An 18,517-nucleotide genomic window follows, 5' to 3' on the forward strand; every position below is an offset into this window, starting at 1 on the left:
CAATAATTGTAGAAGCTTTGGGCTGACTACATATGAAAGAGCAAGCACATAAGAAGCCAGATCAAGAGACATTTTTATGTGTCAGCAGACAGTAATCTTTTATTAAAAAGTAATAGAAAATAGAAAAATTTCACTATGAGATGCATTCCACAAATGATTCTCTGACATAATGAGCCAAAGAATTTTTATCTTTCTTGAGAGATGTATATTTAAATTAATATTAGCCATATAAGAATCCTCTGGTGTTTAACAGAGAATGAACTCTTAAAATACTTGGTCTGACACTCACCAATAGTAAGCAACAGGAAATGAAGAAGATGAGGAAGTCCCACAGCAGAGCAGACAGCCAGAAATTAAGGGCATACACCCCACTCAAAAACTGAATGTGCTTCGCTTTAGTGACTCTCTCATTCACTGTCAGGAGACAAAAGCCACTGACAAGAATACTCACACCAAAATACAAATTTAAGGCTATTTGTGTTCCTGTCATCATTCTACAAAAGAATGAATAAAGCAGACACATTGGTAAAGCAATAAAGTGGGAAACATTAATTTCTAACAATAACTTTAATTATTATTATACATTATATTTATTATTAGCAGCTATTTCACTATTTCAATTAACTTTTAAAGTTAACTTTTAACAAAACACATGGTTGGAAAGGGAAGAAGGGATCTATTTAAAGCTTAAAGTTTAAGTTCAATGAAAAAAGTATACATACGAATATTTAGGTCCACTAGAAGCAGAACGTACAGGCTGAGGTTTGTTGATGACTGTAATGGAAGCATCAGGGCCAGAAAGTGACATAAAAATGACATTGTCTAATACAGCCAGAGATAATGGTGATGAATGGTATGCCTCATCGTTGAACCAAAAGTTAACTGTATTTTCATTTCCATTAACCTCAATGGAAAATGCAATAATGCATGAGTAAATACATTTTTGACTATCCACCAAATAGGTCTTCAGATCACCTGGAATGAGAACATAATACTGATCATGGGTTCAGCACGCAATACAGATCATTAACTATGGATTTTAGAGAGGGCGAACCAAATAATTTTATTTGCCTAATATTTTTTTTCCCATTCCCACAATAGCTCTGACAAGCTTTGACCATTTAACTTAAGAATTTTATTCTTCAAAAAGTTTACAAATAGTAAATGCTGGAGGTGGTGGTTTAATCACTAAGTTGTGTCCAACTCTTTGTGACCCCCTGGACTATAGCCTGTAAGGCTCCACTGTCCATGGGATTCTCCAGGCAAGAATCCTGGAGTGGGTTGCCATTTTCTTCTCCAATAAATGCTGAAGAGGGTATAAGTAGATTGATGTAGCCATTATGGAATATAGTAAGAAAGTTCCTTTAAAAATTAAAAATAGAGTTGCCATATGATCCAGCAATTCCATTTCTAGGCATATATTCAGAAAAGATGAAAACTCTATTTTAAAAAGATAAATGCACCCAATGTTTGGAAAACTAAGACCATGGCATCCGGTCCCATCACTTCATGGCAGATAGATGGGGAAACAGTGGAAACAGTGTCAGACTTTATTTTGGGGGGCTCCAAAATCACTGCAGATGGTGGTTGCAGCCATGAAATTAAAAGATGCTTACTCCTTGGAAGGAAAGTTATGACCAACTTAGACAACATATTAAAAAGCAGAGACATTACTTTGTCCACAAAGGTCCATCTAGTCAAGGCTATGTTTTTTTTCAGTAGTCATGTATGGATGTGAGAGTTGGACTATAAAGAAAGCTGAGCACGGAAGAATTGGTGGCTTTGAACTGTGGTGTTGGAGAAGACTCATGAGAGTCCCTTGGACTGCAAGGAGATCCAACCAGTCCATCCTAAAGGAGATCAGCCCTGGGTGTTCATTGGAAGGACTGATGTTGATGCTGCAACTCCAATACTTTAGCCACCTGATGAGAAGAGCTGACTCATTGGAAAAGACCCTGATGCTGTGAAAGATTGAGGGCAGGAGGAGAAGGGGACGATAGAGGATGAGATGGTTGGATGGCATCATCGACTCGAAGGACATGGATTTGGGTGGACTCTGGGAGTTGGTGATGGACAGGGAGGCCTGGCTTGCTGTGGTTCATGGGGTTGCAAAGAGTCGGACATGGCTGAGCGGCTGAACTGAACTGAACTGAATGTAAATAGCAGTGTTATTTTTAATAGCCAAGGCACAGAAGAAACCTAAGTGTCCATCAACAAATAAATGGATAAAGAATATTAATCCTTTATCATTCAGCCATAAAAAGAATGAAATAATGCCATTTACAGTAACATGGGTGGACCTAGTGATTATCATACTAAATGAAGTCAGACAAAAGTAAATACTATGATATCACTTATATACAAAATCTAAAAAATACTACAAATGAACTTGCAAAACAGAAACAGACACATAGGAAAAAACAAACAAACAAAAAAAACCTATGGCTACCAAAGAAGAAAGGGGGAGGAATAAACTAGGAGTATGTGATTAAGAGATACACACTATGAAATATTAAATAAACAAGAAACAAAGATATGGCACAGAAAAATATATCCACTATCATGCAATAACCTATAACAGAAAAGAATCACTTTGCTATACACCTGAACCTAACACAATATTGTAAATCAACTATATTTAATTAAAAAATAAAAATACATAGAAAAATCTTTATTCTGTTAACAGTCCACATACACCTCACACATTTTAGCTAAATTTCACTGAGAAAATGTGAAATACATTAATTAATACTCGGTATTAATTCTCTCAAACTTCTTTTCTTCCTTCAAACTGTCAGTCCCGAAACTGATTTGTAAGGACTTCCACTTCTTTATTTTTTGCATTTTAAACTTTTTATTTTACATTGGAATGTATTAATAATGTTGTGACAATTTCAGGTGGGCAAAAAAGGGATTCAGCCATACATATACATGTATACATTCTCCCCCAAACTCCCTTCCCATCCAGACTGCCACATAACAGTGAGCAGAGTTCCCTGTGATCTATAGTAGGATCTTGCTGGTTATCCATTTTAAATATAGCAGAGTGTACATGTAAATCCTAAACTCCCTAACTATCTCTTCTCCCCATTCTTCCCCATGGAGGAGTAAGTTCATTCTCTAAGTCTATGAGTCTGTCTCTGTTTTGTAAATAAATTCATTTATATCATTTCTTTTTAGATTCTGCATATAAAGGATGTTATATGATATTTCTCTTTCTCTGACTTCACTCAGTATGACAATCTCTAGATTCATCCATGTTGCTGCAAATGGAATTATTTCATACTTTTTTAATGGCTGAGTAATATCCTGCTGTATATATCCACCACATCTTCTTTATCTATTCCTCTGCTGAAGCAACATTTCGGTTGCTTCCATGTCTTGGCCATTGTAAATAGTGCTGCAACGAATATAGGAGTGCATGTATCCTTGTGAAACATGTTTTTCTCTTGGTATATGCCCAACAGTGGGATTTCAGGGTCAAATGGTAGCTCTATTTTTAGTGTTTTAAGGAACCTCTGTACTGTTCTCCATAGTGGCTGTTGTTATTGTTCAGTCACTCAGTTGTGTCCATCTCTTTGCAACCCCATGGATATAGCATGCCAGGCTTCTCTGTCCTTCACCATCTCCTGGAGCCTGCTCAAACTCATCTCCATTGAGTAGGCGATGCCATCCAACCATCTCATTCTATTGTTGTCCCCTTCTCCTCCTGCCTTCAATCTTTCCTGGCATCAGGGTCTTTTCTAGTGAGTCAGCTCTTAGCATAAGGTGGCCAAAGTATTGGAACTTTAGCATCAGTCCTTTCAATAAATATGGAGGGTTGATTTCCTTTAGGATTGACTGGTTTGATATCCTTGCAGTCCAAGGGACTCTCAAGAGTCTTCTCCAGCACCACAGTTCAAATCCATCAGTTCTTTGGTGCTCAGCCATTTTCATGGTACAACTCTCACATCCGTGCATGGCTACTGGAAAAATCATAGCTTTCACTATATGGATGTTTGTCTGCAAAGTGATGTCTCTGCTTTTGAATATGCTCTCTAGGTTTGCCATAGCTTTCCTTCCAAGGAGCAAGTGTCTTTTAATTTAATGGTTGCAGTCACCATCTGTAGTGATTTTGGAATCCAAAAAAATAGTCTGTCACTGTTTCTATTGTTTTCTCATCTATTTGCCATGAAGTGATGGGACTGGATGCCACGATCTTAGTTTTTTTGAATGCTGAGTTTTAAGCCAGCTTTTTCACTCTCCTCTTTAATTTTCATCAAAAGGCTCTTTAATTCCTCTTTTCTTTCTGCCGTAAGGGGGGGTGTCATCTGCATATCTGAGGTTATAGGTATTTCTCCTAGAAATCTTAATTCCAGCTTGTGCTTCATCCAGGTGGGCATTTCTCATAATGCACTCTACATATAAGTTAAATAAACAGGGTGATAATATACAGCCTAGATGTACTCTTTTCCCAATTTTGAATCGGTCCATTGTTCCATGTTCGATTCTAACTGTTGCTTCTTGACCTGCATACAGTTTTCTCAGGAGGCAGGTAAGGTGGTCCAGTATTCCTATCTCTTTAAGAATTTTCCACAGTTTGTTGTGATCCACACCGTCAAAGGCTTTAGCATACTCAATGAAGCAAAAGTCAATGGTTTTCTAGAATTATCTTGCCTTTTCTATGATCCAGCAGATGTTGGCAATTTGATCTCTGGTTCTTCTGCCTTTTCTAAATCCAGGTTGTACATCTGGAAGTTCTCGGTTTATGTACTGTTGATGCCTAGATTGGAGAATTTTGAGTATGACCTTCCTAGCATGTGAAATAACTCCAACTGTGTGGTAGTTTGAACATTCTTTTGCATTGCCTTTCTTTGAGATTGGAGTGAAAACAGACTTTTCCAGTCCTATGTCCACTTCTGAGTTTTCCAAATTTGCTAGTGTATTGAATTCAACACTTTAACAGCATCATCTTTTAGGATTTGAAATAACTCAGCTGTCATTCCATCATGTCCACTAGCTTTGTTCATAGTGATTCTTCCTAAGACCCACTTGACTTCACACTCCAGAATGTTTGACCCTAGGCAAGTAATCACACCATCGTGGTTATCTGGGCCATTAAGATCTTTTTGTACAGTATTTCTGTGTATTCTTGCCACCTCTTCTTAATAACTTTGGCTTCTGTTACCTCCAATCGTTTCTGTCTTTCTGGGGTGGCCAGTGAGGAGATACCCCTCGTCCAAGGTAAGGAGCAGCAGCTGCGCTTTGCTGGAGCAGCCGTGAAGAGATACCCCACATCCAAGGTAAGAGAAACCCAAGTAAGATGGTAGATGTTGTGAGGGCATCAGAGGGCAGACACACTGAAACCATAATCACAGAAAACTAGTCAATCTAATCACATGGACCACAGCCTTGTCTAACTCAACGAAACTAAGCCATGCCGTCAGGGCCATCCAACGGGCGGGTCATGGTGGATAAGTCTGACAGAATGTGGTCCACTGGAGAAGGGAATGGCAAACCACTTCAGTATTCTTGCCTTGAGAACCCCATGAACAGTATGAAAAGTCAAAATGATAGGATACTGAAAGAGGAACTCCCCAGGTCGGTAGGTGCCCAATATGCTACTGGAGATCAGTGGAGAAATAACTCCAGAAAGAATGAAGGGATGGAGCCAAAGAAAAAACAATACCCAGTTGTGGATGTGACTGATGATAGAAGCAAGGTCCAATGCTGTAAAGAGTAATATTGCATAAGAACCTGGAAGGTTAGGTCCATGAATCAAGGCAAATTGGAAGTGGTCAAACAGGAGATGGCAAGATTGAACGTCAACGAATCAGCGAACTAAAATGGACTGGAATGGGTGAATTTAACTTAGATGGCCATTATATCTACTACTGAGGGCAGGAATCCCTTAGAAGAAATGGAGTAGCCATCATGGTCAACAAAAGAGTTCAAAATTCAATACTTTGATGCAATCTCAAAAATGACAGAATGATCTCTGTTTTCAAGGCAAGCCATTCAATATCACAGTAATCTAAGTCTATGCCCCAACCAGTAATGCTGAGGAACCTGACGTTAAACAGTTCTATGAAGACCTACAAGACCTTTTAAAACTAACACCCCCAAAAGATGCCTTTTTCATTATATGGGACTGGAATGCAAAAGTAGGAAGTCAAGAAACACCTGGAGTAACAGGAAAATTTGGCGTTGGAATACGGAATGAAGCAGGGCAAAGGCTAATAGAGTTTTGCCATGAGAACACACTCATCATAGCAAACACCACCAGATGGTCAACACCTAAGTCAGATTGACTATATTCTTTGCAGCTGAAGATGGAGAATCTCTATACAGTCAGCAAAAACAAGAATGGGAGCTGACTGTGGCTCATATCATGAACTCCTTATTGTCAAATTCAGTCTGAAATTGAAGAAAGTAGGGAAAACCACTAGACCACTCAGGTATGATCTAAATCAAATCCCTTATGATTATGCAGTGGAAGTGAGAAATAGATTTAAGGGACTAGATCTGATAGATAGAGTGCCTGATGAACTATGGATGGAGGTTCGTGACATTGTACAGGAGACAGGGATCAAGACCATCCCCATGGAAAAGAAATGCAAAAACAGCAAAATGACTGTCTGGGGAGGACTTACAAATAGCTGTGAAAAGAAGAGAAGTGAAAAGCAAAGGAGAAAAGGAAAGATATAAGCATCTGAATGCAGAGTTCCAAAGAATAGCAAGGAGAGATAAGAAAGCCTTCCTCAGTGATTAATGCAAAGAAATAGAGGAAAACAACAGAATGGGAAAGACTAGAGATCTCTTCAAGAAAATTAGAGATGCCAAGGGAACATTTCATGCAAAGATGGGCTCGATAAAGGACAGAAATGGTATGGACCTAACAGAAGCAGAAGATATTAAGAAGAGATGGCAAGAATACACAGAAGAACTGTACAAAAAAACATCTTAATGACCCAGATAATCACAATGGTGTGATCACTCACCTAGAGCCAGACATCCTGGAATGTGAAGTCAAGTGGGCCTTAGGAAGCATCACTATGAACAAAGCTAGTGGAGGTGACGGAATTCCAGTTGAGCTATTTCAGATCCTGAAAGATGATGCTGTGAAAGTGCTGCACTCAATATGCCAGCACATTTGGAAAACTCAGCAGTGGCCACAGGACTGGAAAAGGTCAGTTTTCATTCCAATCCCAAAGAAAGGCAATGCCAAAGAATGCTCAAACTACCGCACAATTGCACTCATCTCACACACTAGTAAAGTAATGCTCAAAATTCTCCAAGCCAGGCTTCAGCAAAAACCAGTTTCAAGCTGGTTTTAGAAAAGGCAGAGGAACCAGAGATCAAATTGCCAACATCTGCTGGATCATCGAAAAAGCAAGAGAGTTCCAGAAAAACATCTATTCCTGCTTTATTGCCTATGCCAAAGCCTTTGACTGTGTGGATCAGAATAAACTGTGAAAATTCTGAAAGAGATGGGAATACCAGACCACCTGACCTGCCTCTTGAGAAACCTATATGCAGGTCAGGAAGCAACAGTTGGAACTGGACAAGGAACAACAAACTAGTTCCAAATAGGAAAAAGAGGATATCAAGGCTGTATATTGTCACCCTGCTTATGTAACTTCTATGCAGAGTACATCATGAGAAACACTGGGCTGGAAGAAGCACAAGCTGGAATCAAGATTGCTGGAAGAAATATCAATAACCTCAGATATGCAGATGATACCACCCTTATGGCAGAAAGTGAAGAGGAACTCAAAAGCCTCTTGAAAGTGAAAGAGGAGAGTGAAAAATTTGGCTTAAAGCTCAACATTCAGAAAACTAAGATCATGGCATCTGGTCCCATCACTTCACAGGAAATAGATGGGGAAGCATTGGAAACAGTGGCATACTTTATTTTGGCGGGCTCAAAAATCACTGTAGATGGTGATTGCAGCCATGAAATTAAAAGACACTTACTCCTTGGGAGGAAAGTTATGACCAACCTAGATAGCATATTCAAAAGCAGAGACATTACTTTGCCAACAAAGGTCCATCTATTCAAGGCTATGGTTTTTCCAGTAGTCATGTATGGATGTGAGAGTTGGACTGTGAAGAAAGCTGAGCACCAAGAATTGATGGTTTTGAACTGTGGTGTTGGAGAAGACTCTTGAGTCCCTTGGACTGCAAGGAGATCCAACCAGTCCATTCTAAAGGAGATCAGTCCTGGGTGTTCTTTGGAAGTACTGATGCTAAAGCTGAAACTCCAGTACTTTGGCCACCTGATGAGAAGAGTTGACTCATTGGAAAAGACTCTGATGCTGGGAGGGATTGGGGGCAGGAGGAGAATGGGACGACAGAGGATGAGATGGCTGGATGGCATCACCGACTCGAAGGACATGAGTTTGGGTGAACTTGGGTGTTCGTGATGGACAAGGAGGCTGGGTGTGCTGCAATTCATGGCGTTGCAAAGAGTTGGACATGACTGAGCCATTGAACTGAACTGATGTGATATCTCATGGCAATTTTGATTTGCCTTTCTCTAATAATTAGTGATGTTAAGCATCTTTTCATGTGCCTTTTGTCCATCTGTATGTCTTATTTGCAGGGACTTCTACTTCTAACATTGATGATTAAGAAAAACAAATCATTATTAAGAAAAACCAGAAAGCCTGAAAAATTTTGTGTTTATAAAACAAATGTGGTTGAATGAATCAGAAAATTAGCAAAGCAACTAGCTTTGGAAATACAAAGACCTGAGAGAAAAAGAAAACTCACCTAGTCAAAAGTTTTATACTACTTTTCCCTTCTTACAGTTGTAGAAATAGAAGGTCGAGAAGCATAGCTGAAAGTGAGGAAAAGACTACAGTTAATAAGAACTTACAGATGTTTCATGATGCTTAGAATAAAAAACAGATATTTCAAGCTTATCTAAGAAGTCACAGTATAAAAATTCAAGATAGAGAAGCTGATAGAAGTGAGCCTTATACTCAGTCTCAGAGCATGGGCCATATCAGACATGAAGCTTTTTTTTATGGTCCATAAGCTAAGAATTATTTTTACATTTTTAATTGATGAAAAATAATATAGAAAAAGATGAAGGTAGAGAAGAAGAAAGAAGAAAGAGAGGAAAAAAAGAAGAGGGATGTGGAGGGAAGGAAGAGGTGGAGATGGAGGGAGGGGGACAAGGAGGAGGAAGAAAGAGGACAAGGAAGAAGGAGAACACAGAGACTGTATGTGGACTATAATGCCTAAAATATATACCATGTGGCTTTTGTACAGAACATTCTGGATGGCTCTTGTTTTAGTAGCTGAAAAGAAAATGAGAAGCTTGCTTTATGCTGCTTCCACAAAAAAATCATTTCTTGATTTCCAAGACTAAAAGGTGAAAGGTTAACAAACTGAAGATAAAATGATCCTTAAAATGTTGAGGGAAATAAGTAAAGAATCAGGGAGGAAAAAAAAATCTCATTCAGGGAGAAAAACTAGAGTTCAAGGCTCACTAAGAACAGAGAGATCTGGGAAGTACTCTCAGTCTTTCAACAGGTACATTTAAGAGGTTATATGCCAAGAGTAAAGATAAATACAATAGATCAGGTCTTATAAGACTAAATCAATATTATATCCCTTCAATCCTATTAAAGTCAGCTATCCTGAATATAACTGAGCAAATTAATAAATAAAGCCACTCAGAAGGATAATCTTAGCTTAATCCTCCATAGACTTTAGTATTTTAACATAATGTCCAGCATTCACTAAAAGTAACCAGATATTGTAAATGTGATCAAGAGAAAAAAGTAGTAAAAACACACCAAATATAAGGGTTAAAATAATCATAATTTGGAGCAGGACCTCTGCCCTGCATTGGGGAAAGTTCCCTGACATGGAGATCAGTGACCTGCAATGTCAGCAGGACCTGGAGGGCTTTAATTAGAAAGCAGGCTGATAGCTGTGATAAATGTCCTGACAATGAGGGAGGATATAAGCCTATAAAATAATTCTATAAAAACAAGGCAAGATTCAAGAACATCCCTTTTTGAGGACTGGTTCGAGATGGTGAAGTGGACACATGTGCACTCATCTCCTCCTGCAAGAGCACTGAAATTGCAATTAACTGTTGAACAACCATAGACAGGAATATGCTGGAACCCAACAACAACAGAATAAAGATACTCCACATCCAAAGACAAAGAAGCCACAACAAAATGGTAGGAGGAGTGCAATCATGATAAAATTAAATCATATACCTGCTGGATAGGCAATGCATAAACTGGAGAACAATAATACCACAGATGGTCACCCACTATTGTGAACGTTCTGAGCCCCATATCAAGCTTCCCAGTCTGGATATCCAGCAAAGGGACTAGAAATCCCCAGAGAATCTGACTTTGAAGACCAGCAAGATTTCATTGCGAGACTTCTACAGAGACCCCAGTCTTGGAGGGCACACACAAAATCTCATGCACACCAGGACACAGAGGAAAGAAGCAGTGACCCCAGAGGTGGCTGAACCAGACCTACCCACTACTGTTGCAGGGTCTTTTGCAGAGATATCGGGCAGTAGTGGCTCACTGTGGAGACAAAAGTACTGGCAGCAGCACTTCTAAGAAGTACCCCTTCATGTGAGCCCCCCCTTGGAGGTTGCCATTGGCCCTTCCATAGAACCTGTAGACTCCAGAGCTGGGTCACCACAGGCTACACAAACAGGGAAGGAGTGCAGCCCCACCCATCAGCAAAAAAATTGATTAAAGTTTTACTGAGCATGGCCCTGCTGACCAGAGAAAGACCCAGTTCTACCCACCACAAGTCTCTCCCATCAGGAAGTTTGCACAAGCCTCTTAAATAACCTCATCCACCAAAGGGTAGATAGCAGAAGCAAGGTCTACAATCCAGCAGCCTCCAGAATCAAAACTGCAATCACAAAAAGTTACACAAAATGAAAAGGCAGAGAATCGTGTCCCAGTTGAAGGCACAAGACAAAAGCCCAGAAAAATGACAAATGAAGTGGAGATAGGCAAACTCCCAGAAAAGAGGATTCAGAATAATGATAGTGAAGATGATCCAGGACCTTGGAAAAATAATGGAGAAGATGCAAGAAATGTTTAACAAACACCTAGAAGAACTAAATAGCAAACAAACAGAGATGGAAAATACAATAACTGAAACGAAAAATACACTAGGAAGAATCAATAACAGAATAACTGAAGCAGAAGAATGAATAAGTGAACTGGAAAACAGAAGGTGTAAATCATTATCATGGAACACAATGAAGAAAAAAGAATGAAAAAAAAAAATGAAGATAGCCTAAGAAACTTCTGGGACAGTAGTAAATGAACCAACAATCACAGTATAGGGATCCTGGAAGGAAAAGAGTGAGGGAAAAAAAAAAAAAAAAACAACCAAGAAAATATTTGAAAAGATAATAGTTGAAAAATTTCATAACATGGGAAAGGGAACAGTCAACCAATTCCAGGAAGTGCAAAGAGTTCCAGGCTGGATAAAACCAAGGAGGAATACACAGAGACTCATAGAAATCCAACTGGCAAAAATTAAAGACAAAGATAAAATATTTAAAACAATAGAGTGTCAGACTTTATTTTTTGGGGGCTCCAAAATCACTGCAGATGGTGACTGCAGCCATGAAATTAAAAGATGCTTACTCCTTGGAAGGAAAGTTAAGACCAACCTAGATAGCATATTCAAAAGCAGAGACATTACTTTGCCAACAAAGGTCCATCCAATCAAGGCTATGGTTTTTCCAGTGGTCATGTATGAATGTGAGAGTTGGACTGTGAAGAAAGCTGAGTGCCAAAGAATTGATGCTTTTGAACAGTGGTGTTGGAGAAGACTCTTGAGAGTCCCTTGGACTGCAAGGAGATCCAACCAGTCCATTCTACAGGAGATCAGCCCTGGGTGTTCATTGGAAGGACTGATGCTAAAGCTGAAACTGCATTACTTTGGTCACCTGATGCAAAGAGTTGACTCATTGGAAAAGACCCTGATGCTGGGAGGGATTGGGGGCAGGAGGAGAAGGGAACAACAGAGGATGAGATGGCTGGATGGCATCACTGACTCAATGGACATGAATTTGAGTGAACTCTGGGAGTTGGTGATGGACAGGGAGGCCTGGCGAGCTGCGATTCATGGGGTCACAAAGAGTCAGACATGACTGAGTGGCTGAACTGAACTGAAGAGAAAAATGACAAATAACATCCAAGGAAACTTCCATGAGGTCATGAGCTGATTTTTCAGCAGAAACTTTGCAAGCCATAAGTGAGGGGCATGATACACTTAGAGTGATGAAATAGATAAACCTACAACCAAGAATACTGTGCCCAGGGAGGATCTCATTCAGATTTGACAGAGAAATCAAAACTTTACCAGCAATTAAAAGCTAAGAGAATTCAGCACCACCAAAACATCTTTATAACAAATGCTAAAGGAACTTCTCTAAGCAGGAAACACAAGAAAAAGAAAAGATCTACAAAACAAACCCAGAACAATTAAGAAAATGGTCATAGGAATATATATATATACTGATAATTACCTTAAAAGTAAATAAATTAAATGCACCAACCAAAAGACATAGACTGACTGGGTGGATACATAAAATCAAAGCCCATATATATCCTCTCTACATGAAACCCACTTCACACCTAGGGACACATACAGACTGAAAGTAAGGGGGTGGGAGACGGTATACTATGCAAATGGAAATCAAAAGAAATTTGGAATAGCAATACTCATATCAGACAAAATAGACTAAATCAGACTATTATAAGAGACAAAGAAGGACACTGCACAATGGTTGTAGGATCAATTCAAGAAGACATTATAAATATATATGCACCCAGCATATGAGCACCTCAATATATAAGGCAAATATTAAAAAAGATAAAGGGAGAAGTTGACAGTAATATGATAATAGTGGGGGACTTTAACACCCCACTTTCATCAATGAACAGATCATTCAGACAGAAAATGGATAGGAAAACACAAGCCTTAAAATGATAGATAAGCCTCAGTTCAGTTCAGTTCAGTCACTCAGTCATGTCCAACCCTTTGTGACCCATGAACCACAGCACGCCAGGCCTCCCTGTCCATCACCAACCCCTGGAGTTCACCCAAACCCAGGTCCATCAGGTTGGTGATGCCATCCAACCATCTCAACCTCTGTCGTCCTCCTCAATCTTTTCCAGCATCAGGGTCTTTTCAAATGAGTCAGCTCTTGGCATCAGGTGGCCAAAGTATTGGAGTTGCAGCTTAAAAATCAGTCCTACCAATGAATACCCAGGACTGATCTCCTTTAGGATGGACTGGTTGCATCTACTTGCAGTCCAAGGGACTCTCAAGAATCTTCTCCAACACCACAGTTTAAAAGCATCAATTCTTCTGCTCTCAGCTTTCTTTATAGTCCAACTCTCACATCTATACATGACTGTTGGAAAAACCATAGCCTTGACTAGATGGACCTTTGTTGGCAAAGTAATGTCTCTGTTTTTTAATTTGCTGTCTAGATTGGTCATAACTTTCCTTCCAGGGAGTAAGCATCTTTTAATTTCATGGCAATCACCATCTGCAGTGATTTTGGAGCCCAGAAAAATAGTCAGCTACTGTTTCCACTGTTTCCCATCTATTTGCCATGAAGTGATGGGACCGGATGCCATGATCTTAGTTTTCTGAATGTTGAGCTTTAAGCCAACTTTTTCACTCTCCTCTTTCACTTTCATCAAGAGGCTCTTTAGTTCTTCTTCACTTTCTGCCATAAGGGTGAGCCTAGAGGGACTTAATTCATATTTACAAGACATTCCATCCAAAAGCAGAATACAGTTTCTTCTCAAGTGCAAATGGAACATTCTCCAAGATTGACCACATGCTGAGTCAGAAGGTGAGCCTTGGTAAATTTAAGAACATTGAAATCATATCAATCATCTTTTCTGACCACAATACTATGATATTATATATCAATTACAGAATAAAAAGCCTCAAAAACACAAACACATGAGGACTAAACAGTATACTAGTAAATAACCAACAGGTCACTGAAGAAATCAAAGAGAAAATATAAAAAGTACCTAGAAACAAGTGACAACAAAAACATAATGAACCCAAGCCTATGGGATATAAGAAAGAGGGATGCTTATAGTATTACAATCGCACTTGAAGAAACAAGAAAAATCTCAAATAAACAACCTAACCTTACAACAAAAGCAATCAGAGAAAGAAGAACAAACAAAATCCGAAGTTAATAGAAGGAAAGAAATTATGAACAGAGTAGAAATAAATGGAAAAAGAACTGCTGAAAAAAAATAGCAAAGATTATTAAAACTAAAAGTTGATTCTTTGAGGAGATAAACAAAATTGATAAACTGTTATTCAGACTCATCAAGAAAAAAAAAAAAAGAAGTCTCAAATCAATAAAGTAGAAATGAAAATAGAAGTGAAAACTGACACCACAGAAATACAAAGATCGTGAAAGTCTGTTATAAGTAATAATATTCCTATAAAAGGGACAACCTGGAAAAAATGGACAAATTCTTACAAAGACACAATCTTCCAAGATTGAACTAGGAAGAAAAGAAAATATATACAGACCAATCACAAGCACTGAAATTGAAACTGTGATTAAAAAATCTTCAAACAAAGAAATCAACAAAAGCCCAGGGACAGATGCATTCATAGGAAAATTCTATCAAATATTTAGAGAAGAGATAACACTTATCCTGCTAAAACTCTTCCAAAAAAATTGCAGATGGAAGAACACTCCCAAACTCATTCTATGAGGCCACTATCACCCTGATACCAAAACCAGACAAAGTACCACACAAAAATAAAGTTACAGACCAATATCACTGATGAACATAGAGGCAGATATCCTCAACAAAACACTAGTAAACAGAATTCAATGAGAGGGTAACAGGCAGGAAGAGTAGGGGGTCTCCAAATGGAGGAAACAGGCTGCAAGTGTCAGACATTTTTTACTTCTCTCTTAAGCTGCAAGAGGAAACAAACTACAAGTGTTAGATTTTTTTCCCCTTCTCTATACAAATTAAAAAGAGGTTTCTTTTAAAATTCTGTGTTGCCATGATGACACCTGGTTCCACCTGAACTTAACTTTTCTCAAACCTTGAACTAATCAATGCTTTTTTCTTATGGAAATGTTTGTTTTCAGTTCAGTTCACTTCAGTTCAGTCGCCCAGTCGTGTCCGACTCTTTGCGATCCCATGAATCGCAGCACACCAGCTCCCTGTCCATCACCAACTCCCGGAGTTCACTCAGACTCATGTCCATCGAGTCAGTGATGCCATCCAGCCATCTCATCCTCTGTTGTCCCCTTTTCCTCCTGCCCCCAATCCCTCCCAGCATCAGAGTTTTTTCCAATGAGTCAATTCTTTGCATGAGGTGGCCAAAGTACTGGAGTTTCAGCTTTAACATCATTCCTTCCAAAGAAATCCCAGGGCTGATCTCATTTGTAATGGACTGGTTGGATCTCCTTGCAGTCCAAGGGACTCTCAAGAGTCTTCTCCAACACCACAGTTCAAAAGCATCAATCAGAGTGAACATGGTGGAGAGGTCTGATAGAATGTGGTCCACTGGAGAAGGGAATGGCAAACCAGTTCAGTATTCTTGCCTTGAGAACCCCATGAACAGTATAAAAAGGCAAAATGATAGGATACTGAAAGAGGAACTCCCCAGGTCGGTAGGTGCCCAATATGCTACTGGGAGATCAGTGGAGAAATAACTCCAGAAAGAATGAAGGGATGGAGCCAAAGCAAAAACAATACCCAGCTGTGGATGTGACTGGTGATAAAAGCAAGGTCTGATGCTGTAAAGAGCAATATTGCATAGGAACCTGGAATGTCAGGTCCATGAATCAAGGCAAATTGGAAGTGGTCAAACAGGAGATGGCAAGAGTGAATATCGACATTCTAGGAATCAGCAAACTAAAATGGCCCTGAGGAGATGCATGGCCTACTTGGGACTGTGCCCTTGTGGTGCACCCAGGAGCCTGAGCGGCTTGGACCTGGGAAGTGCATGCCACCTTGGGCTGTGGCAACCCCATGTGCCCCAACAACCATGAGCACTCCCCACACATGTCAGCACAGTGGCATTTGTAGGGTCTCTCCCTCTCCACAGCACAATGGAGTAAGGGAGCCTGAATAAGAGGCCACTTTCAACCCCTTGTGTCAGGGCAGAGATCAGACACTGAAGAAAGACTTGCAAGCAGAGGAAGCCAACCTAAGCAAAGAAAAGATGGGGGAACTGTTAGGGGAAGCACACTGATTGAAACCACCCACCCTGGCCAGGCACCATAGTAACCATTTGCATGAGTTGTTTTATGACAGGAGATCATGATAAGGAATACGGAACTAATAAGCCACCACCAACAGGAACAGTTTGGGAAAGGTCTAAAGGAGACACCGCGTGTCTGTCCACTTCCCAGAATCCCTCTCGCTAGCATCCATCTTCGCTGTGTGATGTGTGTGCCACCAGGAAAGACTCTGAATTAGAATGATTGGCCAAAGACCACCCGGAAACTAATCCCATTACCATAAACCCGAGACTGTGAGCCACGCGGCAGAGCAGTTCTGCCCCCAATCCTTGCAGTCCAAGGGACTCTCCACCCTACTGCTCTCCACTCGGGTGCCCTTTCCCAATAAAATCTCTTGCTTTGTCAGCACATGTGTCTCCTTGGACAATTCATTTCCAAGTGTTAGACAAGAGCCCAGTTTCGGGCCCTGGAAGGGGTCTGCCTTCCTGCAACAGAACCACTCCAGAAGTGGCAGGTGTAACAGATTAAATCCTGAAATCAAACTGAGACTGTTCACTTCAGGGGCAACTGTAGACTTTGGGGGAAAGTACAAGCCAGAACAAGGGAATATCTGACACTGAACTAACTCCACACTGCCCACAACAGCTTGAAAGATATTCCTAGATTCTGAGTAGACATTGTGACTGGAGCAAGAAAGTAGTGGAATCCCATGAAAATTTTTTTTCTTTTCTTTATTATTATTTTTGGGCTCCAAAATCACTGCAGATGGTGAATGCAGCCATGAAATTAAAAGACGCTTACTCCTTGTAAGGAAAGTTATGACCAACCTAGACAGCATATTAAAAAGTAGAGACATTACTTTGTCAACAAAGGTCTGTCTAGTCAAGGCTATGGTTTTTCCAGTAGTCATGTATGGATGTGAGAGTTGGACTATAAAGAAAGCTGAGCACCGAAGAATTGATGCTTTTGAACTGTGGTGTTGGAGAAGACTCTTGAGAGTCCCTTGGACTGCAAGGAGATGTAATCAGTCCATCCTAAAGGAGATCAGTCCTGGGTGTTCATTGGAAGGACTGATGTTGAAGCTGCAACTCCAATACTTTGGCCACCTGATGTGAAGAGCTGACTCATTGGAAAGACTCCGATACTGGGAAAGATTGAGATCAGGAGGAGAAGGGGACGACAGAGGATGAGATGGTTGGAGTGCATCACCGACTCAATGGACATGAGTTTGGGTAAAATCTGGGAGTTGGTGATGGACAGGGAGGCCTGGTGTGCTGCACTCCATGGGGTTGCAGAGTCAGACACGACTGAGTGACTGAAATGAACTGAACTGAATAAACTTGTATGCTGGTAAAGAAGCAACAGAACCAGACATGGGAAAACCGATTGGTTTCAAATTGGGAAAGGAGAATGTCAAGTCTGTACATTGCCACCCTGCTTATTTAAATCATATGTAGAGTACATCATGTGAAGTGCCGGACTGGGTTGAATCACAAACTGCAATCAAGATTGCCAGGAGAAATAGCAACCTCAGGTATGCAGATGATGCCACTCTAATGGCAGAAAGTGAGGAGGAACCAAAGAGCTTCTTGATGAGGGTGAAAGAGAAGAGAGAAAAAATTGACTAGAGACTCACCATTAAAAACCTGAGATCATGGCTTCTGGTCCCATTACTTCATGGTAAGTAGAAAGGGAAAAAATGGAAGCAGGGACATATTTTATTTTCTTGGTCTCCAAAATCAATGTGGATGGGAACTGCAGCCATGAAATTAAAAGACACTTGCTCGTTGGAAGGAAAGCTATGACAAACCTTGTGTATTAAAAAGCAGAGACATCACTTTGACAACAAAAGTCTGTATACTCAAAACTATGGTTTTTCTAGTAGTCATGTAGGAATGTGAGAGTTGGACCATAAAGAAAGTTGAATACTGAAGAATAGATGCTTTCAAATTGTGGTGCTAGAGAAGACTCTTGAGAGTCTGTTAGACTGCAAAGAGATAAAATCAGTCAGCCCTAAAGGAAAATGATTCTGAGTATTCATTGGGAAGGACTGTTGCTGAAGCTGAGCCCAATACTTTGGCCACCTGATGCTAAGAACCGACTCATTAGAGAAGACCCTGATGCTGGGAAAGATTGAAGGGAAAAGGAGAAAGAAGTGACAGAGGATGAGATGGTTAGATAGCATCATCCACTCAATAGACATGAATATGAGAACTTCAGGAGATAGTGGAGGACAGAAGAGCCTGGCATGCTGCAGTTCACGTGGTC

The 18,517-nt window shown here is 40.1% G+C and overlaps 1 protein-coding gene across 1 annotated transcript in view; it reads right to left on the reverse strand.

Annotated features, from left to right (window-relative positions):
* LOC102264932 (phospholipid-transporting ATPase ABCA3) overlaps positions 1 to 18,517 on the reverse strand; it is a 214,901-nt gene that overhangs the window by 70,237 nt on the left and 126,147 nt on the right. Inside the window, exons 16-17 of the mRNA XM_070362575.1 lie at positions 723 to 975; positions 290 to 494 (exon numbers count right to left, since the gene is read on the reverse strand). Coding sequence (XP_070218676.1) covers positions 290 to 494; positions 723 to 975 — 458 coding nt within the window. The remainder of the gene's footprint in view (positions 1 to 289; positions 495 to 722; positions 976 to 18,517) is intronic.

Source organism: Bos mutus, chromosome 25 (genome assembly GCF_027580195.1).
Source record: "Bos mutus isolate GX-2022 chromosome 25, NWIPB_WYAK_1.1, whole genome shotgun sequence".
NCBI lineage: Eukaryota > Metazoa > Chordata > Mammalia > Artiodactyla > Bovidae > Bos > Bos mutus.